General features: G+C 43.7%; 1 protein-coding gene and 1 non-coding gene across 2 annotated transcripts; both read left to right on the plus strand.

The window, feature by feature from the left end:
* The first annotated feature begins 29 nt into the window (after positions 1-29).
* Positions 30-8,901, plus strand: LOC120947135 (cytochrome c oxidase subunit 5B, mitochondrial). The gene is made up of 4 exons (XM_040362160.1): positions 30-204; positions 2,622-2,692; positions 4,365-4,463; positions 8,709-8,901. Exons 1-4 carry the CDS (start codon positions 93-95, stop codon positions 8,760-8,762), a joined length of 336 nt encoding a protein of 111 aa, XP_040218094.1. The 5' UTR covers positions 30-92; the 3' UTR covers positions 8,763-8,901.
* Positions 2,402-2,534, plus strand: LOC120912614. The gene has a single exon (XR_005743144.1). It is a non-coding gene; the product is annotated as a small nucleolar RNA SNORA71 (small nucleolar RNA).
* Positions 8,902-9,709: the final 808 nt, after the last annotated feature.

The raw sequence follows: 9,709 nt of genomic DNA on the forward strand, positions 1-9,709 counted from the left end.
GCAGTGTAGGAAGTAGGTGTGGTCAGTCTCGGGCCCGCCCCCTCACATTGAGCTGTGTCTCCTCAGTACTGAAGGCGCTCGGACAGGCAAGGATGGCTTCCTGGAGAATGTGTCAGCTTATGCTGCGGGCAGCTCCCCGCTCTGCCTCCGTCCCCAGGACTCTGAACCTCAGCAGAGCCTGCACCAGGGCCATGAGCGCCGGCGGTGAGTGTGTCCCCCTCCCCTGTGTGTGTGTGTGTGTGTGTGTGTATATGTGGGGCCCTTGGTGCAGCACCTGGGTGATGCATGTCCCTGTGTGTGGCTGTAGGTGACATAGTGGCTGTAGGTGACAGTGGCTTCTGTGAAGGGCAAAATCCGGGTCATTGTAGGTGACTTGCCGGTGAATAGAGGGTGTCAGTGACTGAGGCGCACACAAGCCCCGCCCCTCAGCACGTACTGCACTGCGGCTCCTATCCCAGTGACTGGGAGGTGAGCACGTGACCCCGGCTACGTCTAATGTATGGGACAGCGCAGTGTGACCTTGTATACATACCGGTCTGAGGCCTACACATACAGGCCGCCCTCTGTGTGCCTCGTCTATACTCTGTACTTATCCTTATTATCACAGAGCTTTACATATTGTCCCTGGCCTCAATGAGACTACAATAGAAGGTCCCCATATCACATGTATAGGGACAGCTACCAATGTTCATAGCTCCCATCTGTCTCTGATTTCAAGGGTCTGTCCTCCCCATTTCCCCCTCATTTTGGTCTGTTCTATATAGTTGGATATACAATGCACTATTTAACTTTCAAAAAGTGTTTCCCAGTGCTAAACCTTCCAATTTCTAAATTGCTGCATTTGTAAACTCCAAAAGCCAATATAAAGCAAAAGTGGTAAAAAAAAAAAAAAGCACTGTACAATTCTCCTACTTTAACCACTTGCTGACCAGCTGCTGCCCCTTCATACTGCGTCAGGTTGGCGCGATCCCGTGCGCCGTCGTAGCTGTACGTCTGCTCCTTTAAGCGGGATAGCATAGCGGGGGTGCCGATGCTCAGGACCGGCAGTCACGATGACCGTTGGCCAGGAGCAATTGTGGGCACGAGAGGCAGAACAGGGGGGTAGGAAGGCTGCCGCTCCAGGTGAGCACACTAGAACAATCAATGTCCACTCAGGAACCAATGGGTGCCGGCAATGCACGGGATATGCAAAAGAAGAAATATATGGACAGCCACACTCCAATTTCTTAAAAAAGACGTGCCCTTTATTGGGTAAAGGAAAAATGCACTAAAAGTATCAGCACACAGTGGGAAAAACAGCTGACGTGTTTCGCATTGGATATCAATGCTTAGTCATAGCTACCAGGGGCGTGTGTGTAAATGCACAATTCCCTATTCTGTAAGGAGATCGTGAGTTTCTAATGGCTAGGAACCATGATCTGTCACTTCCTCTAGGTCACAGTTAGAAACACACCTAGGGAACACAATTATCCCCTTGATCGCCCCCTAATGTTAACCTCTTCCCTGCCTGTGACATTTATACAGTAAACGGTGCATTTTTATAGCACTGATTGCTGTATAAATGCCAATGGTCCCAAAAATGTGTCTGCCATAATGTTGCAGTCCCGCTAAAAATCGCGAATTGCTGCCATTACTAGTTAAAAATGGCCTAAATCTATTCCCTATTTTGTAGACGTTATTGCTTTTGCGCAAACCAATCGATATACGCTTAGTGCAATTTTTTTTTTTACCAAAAAATGTAGAATACATATCGGCCTAAAATGAGAAAAGGGGGGGGGTATTATAGCAAAAAGCAGAAAATATTGTTTTGTTTATAGCGTAAAAATAATAAAACCGCAGATGATCAAATGCCACCAAAAGAAAGCTCTATTTTGTGGGGGGGGGGGGTTTGGGTGCAGCGTCGCATGACCGCGCAATTGTCAGTTAAAGCAACGCAGTGCAAATTGCAAAAAAAGGCCTGGTCAGTGAGCAGCCACATTTTCCGGGGCTGAAGTGGTTAGGGGGACATGACAAGGGGTGTGTCCTATGCCTGTATACTTTTGCTGATAGGTTTCCCTCATTCCCATCTCGAAGTTGGGAGGTATGTTATACATTGCTCCAAGCAGGATCAGTGGAACTATGTAACCATATATACCTGGCAAGCAGACACAGCGACTCCAGTCATCACTTGCCTGCGGGTCCCTCGCTGAGCGGTTGGCCTGATGCATCATGAACACGTAGTCGGCCGCTTGCCTCAAATGCATCTTCTGAATGATAATAATCACGATCTCGGTTCAACCCCGCTCACGATCCTAATGCGGATATTCCACAATTCATGTAACAAGTTCAGAGCTGCTCACAGCTGTAAAAAAAAAAAAGCAGCCAGCAGCATTTATCAACATGTGCTGAAAGAAACATTGTGACCTGCATCGAAAGTGATTGTGGTACTGTTTGTGTCCCAGTCATTGATACTGCAGGAATAGTAGCTTGTGAAAAGCATTTCCCGTGTTTGGGGTTATTATTTGTAGCTTTTCAAACCCTGAGGCTTTCACACACTGCCAGTTAACATTTGTATTGTGTAAAAAGTTATGATTTCACTTATGAGATTGTTTAGTCTAAAATGCAAATGTATCTCTCTGAAGGTATTCCCACTGATGAAGAGCAGGCCACTGGACTTGAAAGGAAAATTATGGTGGCTCTGAAGAAAGGCGAGGTAATTTAGAATGCTAAAAAGCTTTATTTTTGATGTTGCAAATTTATTTTGTTTCAGAAATATGACCTAGAAAGGTAACTTCTTGTGTTTTTTTTTTTTAGTTTTGTCATTTAAACAGTCTTGTGCCATTAGTCCATTTCCTCCTGCATTTTCAATACTATAGTTTGTCCTCATTCCACGAGGAATACATGAACATGGATGGGGTTTATATCCTATCAGTGGTTCTCTACATCAGACTTTCTAAATTAAGGACAAGTTTACTGTCCAGTCTTTGGCAGGGCCAGAGTGTGGCCAAAAGGAGTAGAAAATGTCCTGGCATAAGTGCGAGAAATACATTTCTCTCCTTTGGTATTAAAGTGGATGCTAAATCCGAAATGTTTTTTTATGTCACAATGTAGAGTATAATATTTCCTATCATCTGTGCCCAGTCTTGCCACACAGTTAATCCAGCTCTGAGCAATCCTCTTTTATTGTTCGGTGAGATAAATCGGAACTAACAGAGAAAAAACCTTAGTCCGTTCTGCCCCCCTTGCTGTGAGTGAGGTTATTTACATATCTCATGCACTAGCTTGGAGACAGGCGTTATTTATTAATTCACACCCCTACTCCTTTTCTGAAGTCATGTGGTTACTTCTCTGGATTTTGACTGGATGTTGGTGATCATAGCAGAATTTAGTGTAAGGAATACACAGGAAAAAAATGCATCTTGACAAGGGGAGTGTAGAGGAGGGCGAGGAGTCTGACATCACGACTCCACCCACCGAGCTCCAGACAACAGATCCACCCACAGAATCTGCAGTTTTTCAGTTCTTATAACAGATGGAGGGGAGACCTTTGACAGGTAAGGATACATGCAGGAGACGTCTATATCCTTATAGATCAGCACTATGGCAATAGTTTAGAAAGGATGAGAGTGGCTTTACATCCACTTTAAAGCGGGGGTTCACCCTATAAACAAGAAAAAAAAAAACTTTTTTTTTTCTTCTAGCATAAAATCAGGCATTGTAGCGCGAGCTACAGTATGCCTGTCTCGAATTTTTTATCCCCGTACTCACTGTGTAATCGTACATAGACTATTCCGACTGCCCACGGGGAATGGGCGTTCCAATCCAGACGGAAGGTGATTGACGGCCGGCTCTGGCGCGTCACGCTTCTCCGGGAAATAGGCTTGGCTCTTCACGGCGCCTGCGCATAGCCTGTGCGCAGGCGCCGTGAAGAGCCGAGACCCTAATCCGGCTGTCTTCGGGGAGCGTGACGTGCCAGAGCCGGCCGTCAATCATCCTCCCTCTCCATAGGCACGCCCATTCCCCGCGGGGAGTCGGAATCTATAATGTACCAGTACACTGTGAGTACGGGGATAAAAAATTTGAGACAGGCATACTGTAGCTCGCGCTACAATGCCTGATTTTATGGTACATTGTTGACACTTAGGGTGAACTACCGCTTTAAGGGGAATGATTGGTGTCCCCGTTCAGTGTCGGTGGGGGGATCAGTGGCCCTGTTGGTGTCGCCCCCATTGGTTTCTGTTGGTGAAATAATGCCTTGTATCAGTGAGAAGAATAGTGCCCCAAGGGTGGGTTGGATAATGGCAAGCAAACGGCCCGCAGTTTAAATACTATTGCTCTACATTGATAACTAATGTGTTTTTTGTTTTTTTTTCTTAAATTGAAAGGATCCATACAACATTCTGCCGAAGGTATCCTCTCCAGGGACGAAAGAGAACCCCCATATTGTGCCCTCCGTCAACAAACAGAGAATGTTGGTTGTATTTGTAAGTACTGGCGCCAACTCTAAAATATGACTGTTTGCTCTAATATGAATTTAAAAAAAAATTGTGTGTGCTGTAATATAACAGGCCAGAATCTGGTTGGTAGAATTTAATTTCTTGATGTGAAACTTTAGTAGTGACCACATTTTTAAGCTGCCTTGTCTAAAATCATAGTCCTCGATATGTACGGCAAACATTGGTCTATATTAAGTGTCCTCCCCAGTTTTTTTTTTTTTTCTTCAGATAGATGAGATGGAACAATAGTCTGATTAACCACTTGTGGACCATACATGTACTGCGCAAGGACGGCTGCTCTGGTAACCTATTATGTGATCTGACACTGCTGGGTTCTGGGGCCACGCTCCTCCAGCGAACCTGCTCCCACTGAGATTACACACAACAGGAGCCTAGCGGCAGGTACCGCAAACTTTATGTCCACGTCACCCACCGATTAGACATTACATAAGCAGAATGGCAATCTGCCTATGTAAAACAAGGCAGATTGCTGTTCTGTCAAAGGGAAGGTATTGATCCTTTGCCCCCTGCAAGTAAGAACATGGATCAATGCCCTTCCCCCTAGTCAAAGCCCCTCCCCCCACAGTGTGTAGGCACAGTTAAACCCCCTTTGACCGCCCCTGAAAAACCCATTACCAGCTCAGTGTCATTAGTACAGTGCAAATCTTTTAGCACTGGTCCAAAATGACAGCTGACCAATTTGTCCACTGCAATATTGCAGTCCTGCTAGAAGATGCTGATCACCGCCATTACTAGTTTAAAAATAAATAATCATATCCTATAGTTTGTAGATGCTTTAATTATTCAAATTAATATATGCTTATTGGGTTTTTTCTCATATTTGTTGAAGGGGAAAGAAAAATGGTAGCAGAATACATAGTGAGGGAAATGTATGTTTGTCATCTGACTAAAAGATCGGTCTAATTTTAATGGTAGATTTACTTTAACATTGAGGGACGAATAACCACAAAAAATATCCCGAAAAACACATTTCAAAAAAGTTATAAATTGATTTGCATTTTAATTAGTGAAATAAGTATTTGATCCCCTATCGGCAAGATTCTGGCTCCCAAGTGTCTTCTATTACAGGTAACAAGCCTAGATTTAGGAGCACTCTCTTAAAGGGAGTGCTCCTAATCTCAGCTTGTTATCTGTATGACACCTGTCCACAGAAGCAATCAGATTCCAATCTCTCCACCATGGCCAAGAACAAAAAACTGTCCAGGGATGTTCGACAAGATTGTAGACCTACACAAGGCTGGAATGGGCTACAAGACCACCAAGCAACTTGGTAAGAGGGTAACAGTTGGTTCATTTATTCGCAAAATGGAAGAAACACAAAATGGCTGTCAATCTCCCTCGGTCTGGGGCTCAATGCAAGATCTCAATGATCATTAGAATGCTGAGCAACTGCTCCAGAACTACATAGGAGAATCTCATCAATATTTTCAAGGCAGCTGGAACCATAGTCACCAAGAAAACAATTAGTAAAACACAACGCCACGAAGGACTGAAATTCTGCAACGCTCAGCAAGGCCCCCCTGATCAAGAAAGCACATGTACAGGCCCATCTGAAGTTTGCTAATGAACATCTGAATGATTCGGAGGAGAACTGGGTGAAGTGTTCAGATGAGACCAAAATTGAGCTCTTTGGCATCAACTCAACTCGTCATGTTTGGAGCAGGAAGAATGATGCCTATGACCCCAAGAACTCCATCCCCCGCTGTCAAACATTGAGATGGAAACCTTATGCTTTGGGGGTGTTTTTCTGCTAAGGGGACAGGACGACTTCACTGCATCAAGGGGACGATGGACGGGGCCATGTACCGTCAAATCTTGGGTGAGAACCTCCTTCCCTCAACAAGGGCATTGAAAATGGGTCGTGGATGGGTATTCCAGCATGACAATGACCTCAAACACAAGGCCAAGGCAACAAAGAGTGGCTCAAGAAGAAGCAAATTAAGGTCTGGTGTGGCCTAACCAGACCTTGATCCATAGAAAATATATGGTGAGAGCTGAAGGTTCGAGTTACCAAATGTCAACCTCAAAACCATAATGAGTTGGAGAGAATCTGCAAAGACGAGTGGTACAAATCCCTCCTGAGATGTGAAAACCTGGTGGCCAACTAAAGAAATGTCTGACCTCTGATTGCCAACAAGGTTTTGCCACAGTATGTTTTGCAATGGGGGTCAAATACTTATTTCACTTATTTAAATGCTAATCAATTTTAACTTTTTTTTTCGTTCGGTCTTTCACTAATGAAATAAACCTACCATTAAATTGAAGACTGATCATTTCTTTGTCAGCAGACAAACATTCAAAATCGTCAGGGGATCAAATACTTTTCTTCCCCCTCACTGTATTGGGCCTACATTCAATATTTGGGTACAATGTCTCACGATACCCAACAAAGTTGTTGGCATCAGGGCGATACAGAAATGAAACAAATCATAAGTTGTTCTGGTTTATCTGCAGTCCCTTCTCTTGTGTACATCTGTTTGTATATAGTGCGCTGCTTTTTAAGAAGCTTGTTGGGAGTTCAAAAATAGGGGAGGGTTGAAGTTGTTGCTCTGCAAAGCTCCAGAGGAGAGCTTTGACTAGGAGGAAGGGACACGCCCCCTTCACAAAGCACACGGAACAGAGCTGAGGCTGTCGATAAGGCCGGCATTCCTTTCCCCTGTAAATTTTTCCTCTTGGTGTCAGGAAAACTTTTGCAGCAATGTTTTTAGTTCTGTGAAGGTCTTATCAAATATGTGGGGGTGGGAAGAAACATCAATACCAAAGCAGCATACATCTGTATAGCGGATTCAATAAACATTCATTTTAATTGAACCCAGCTAGGCTGCGTCTTGCATAAAATTTCAGTCATTAAAGTAAAAAGCAAAAACTTGGATTGGGGAAATGGTTGGAACTCATCATGACTTTTCTTGACCAGGAGGTTGTCACCAGTACTGAATGTGAGTAAAGTCACCAGAAGCGCAAAAGAGAATCTGTAAAGGGGGACAGATTTCTAAATAGAACTTCCTGTTGCATATAAAAGATGTGAAGTGAGAGGAAATCTTGGCAATAGGACACAAAAAAGCCACACATGTTCGATTTACAACTCAATCCCTACTTGATCCAAAATTAAAGCTGACATTTTGGCTTTAGGCAAACTTAAATTTTCATTAGCTGGAAACTTGGGTGGGGGGGGCCGGAGTATTGGGGGTAAGATGTATAGAATATGGGAAGGATGCAGGCTGCAATTACATTTTAATTTGAGTGTAAACTAAAGGGAAGCTTTTTATTTTTTTGAATAGAGTGAGAATGACTTAAAAACTCTTGTCAGGTTTTTATTTGCTGTCTGTGCCATCCACTTTTCTACTAGGTCTTAAAGGAATTGATTACCCCAATGTTTTTGGCTAATGATTTTATTTTTTTCCTTCCTACCTTTAAATGAAGTACAGAATATACTTCCGCCGCAGCCCAAGGTGTAATTTCCCTGCTGCTGTGCCCGCTGCTCTCCGGGACTTGTTTGAATGATGCATTCAGAAAGCGCCACGCGACTCGCACAGTTGGAAACCAGCGGTGAAGCCTGAAGGGGCCAGTTTCCCTTAGTTGGAATGGCGGTGGCTGCACCCAATCTGATGATCGGATTGGCCGGTGGGGGGGGGGGGGGGTGACATTTCGAGTAAGTGTCCTTATTAAGTCAGCTGCAACAGTTTGTAGCTGCTGACTTTTAATGGCTGGAACGCCAACTTTAAAGCCATTCACCCTCTTGATTTATCCTGTCGTTTAAAGTAAAAAAAAAAAAAAAAATGTGGGTTATCCCCAGAAAAGTAATAGAAGGAAAATCTTCCAATGGGGACACTGCTTCCGATAACCTGGGGTTTCCCCAAGGAATTCCATTAATGTGCAGGGATTTCCTCACTTCCTGTTTTGGCTATGGGACAGGAAGTAAAGGGAAATCTCTGCAAATGGGACACAAATGGTGAGGGGGAGGGGAGAGAGAAATCTGATGGCGTTCTAACCCTCCCCTACTCCTGTAGTTCTACTTTAATTTAGAGGTGGGTGCTAGGTGGAGGAATTGCCCACATGCTTGTGGTGAGACCCTCAATGCTAACTACAGTGCCTTGCTGTGTACTCTATCCTCCTTTACTATACATGTCTATTAAAGAATTGTAAGCTTTGCCTTGGTGTGCAACTCTCTAATGTACTTCTATGGGATGTAATATTCTTTGTAACTTTTTGTAGGTGAAGAAGACAATTCTGCAGTTATCTGGTTCTGGATCCATGAGGGAGAAGTAAACCGCTGTCCACAGTGTGGCTCTCATTACAAGCTTGTTCCATATGAGCTTCCACACTAACAACTGTGACTCCTGATACTGTCTGTATCTTATTAAACCCAGAGCATTTTATTATTAAAGTCTTGACCTGTTAAATGTGATCCCTTTGTGTGTTTTAATCAAAGTGTTCTTTTGTTGGGCAGGAAAGTGTTTGGTTGTGTTAGCCATAGATGGCAGTAGGAAAGGTAAAATGTAGGCATGGTTTAATACAAATACACAGCTACAGTGGTCATCAAAAACACGAGTTAGGCCCACAACAAAGAAAATCTAGTTTGTACACCAATTATGTATCCTTGTCACTTTCATCTTTTTTTTGCTCATTGTATGTCTAGGCAGAATTTGTCTCTACAATACATGCAGTTAGCAGTTTTTCCTGTTAAAATGCTGCAGAAAAATACTGCTTAAATCCAGTGTGCTAACTTTTTTGCGCAAACATAGGGGGAGATTTACTAAAATGGATGCACACAGAATCCTGGTACATCTGTGCATAGTAACCAATCGTCTTAGGTTTTATGTGGAAAGATTAGTTGAACAAGCTGAAGTTGATTTGTTATGTAACGCTGCACCAGATTTTGTGTGCATCAGTTTTAGTAAAAATCCCCCATAGTGTGTGCTGCACTGAAATCCCAAGCTGTGTGCACGTTGAATTCAGCAAATATGCAGGCAGTCTTCTCCCTGCCCATTGCCTCCAAAAAACCCTCATTGCTTTCAGAGTGAACTGCACTTGGTCCGAGATGGGATGGTCGCATGACCATTAATGTAAACTTAAAAAAATAGACAACTTAAAGTTGAATTCTGGAGGGGTCCTCTCTTGCAGTGGGGCTGTCCCCATATTGCAAAGGTTAGATTCTCACCTAGTTTTAGGGTACTGGAAAAAGTGGCTTGTTACCCAGTCTTCTGCACCGGCAC

The sequence above is a fragment of the Rana temporaria genome, chromosome 8, assembly GCF_905171775.1.
Source record: "Rana temporaria chromosome 8, aRanTem1.1, whole genome shotgun sequence".
Classification (NCBI taxonomy): Eukaryota; Metazoa; Chordata; class Amphibia; order Anura; family Ranidae; genus Rana; species Rana temporaria.

Excerpts from the sequence above, each read along its gene's own strand:
- LOC120947135 (XM_040362160.1), top strand. The coding sequence starts at position 93 with ATGGCTTCCTGGAGAATGTGTCAGCTTATGCTGCGGGCAGCTCCCCGC. Across the intron at positions 205-2,621 it reads CAGGGCCATGAGCGCCGGCG|GTATTCCCACTGATGAAGAG; the intron begins GTGAGTGTGTCC and ends ATCTCTCTGAAG. Across the intron at positions 2,693-4,364 it reads TGGCTCTGAAGAAAGGCGAG|GATCCATACAACATTCTGCC; the intron begins GTAATTTAGAAT and ends TTAAATTGAAAG.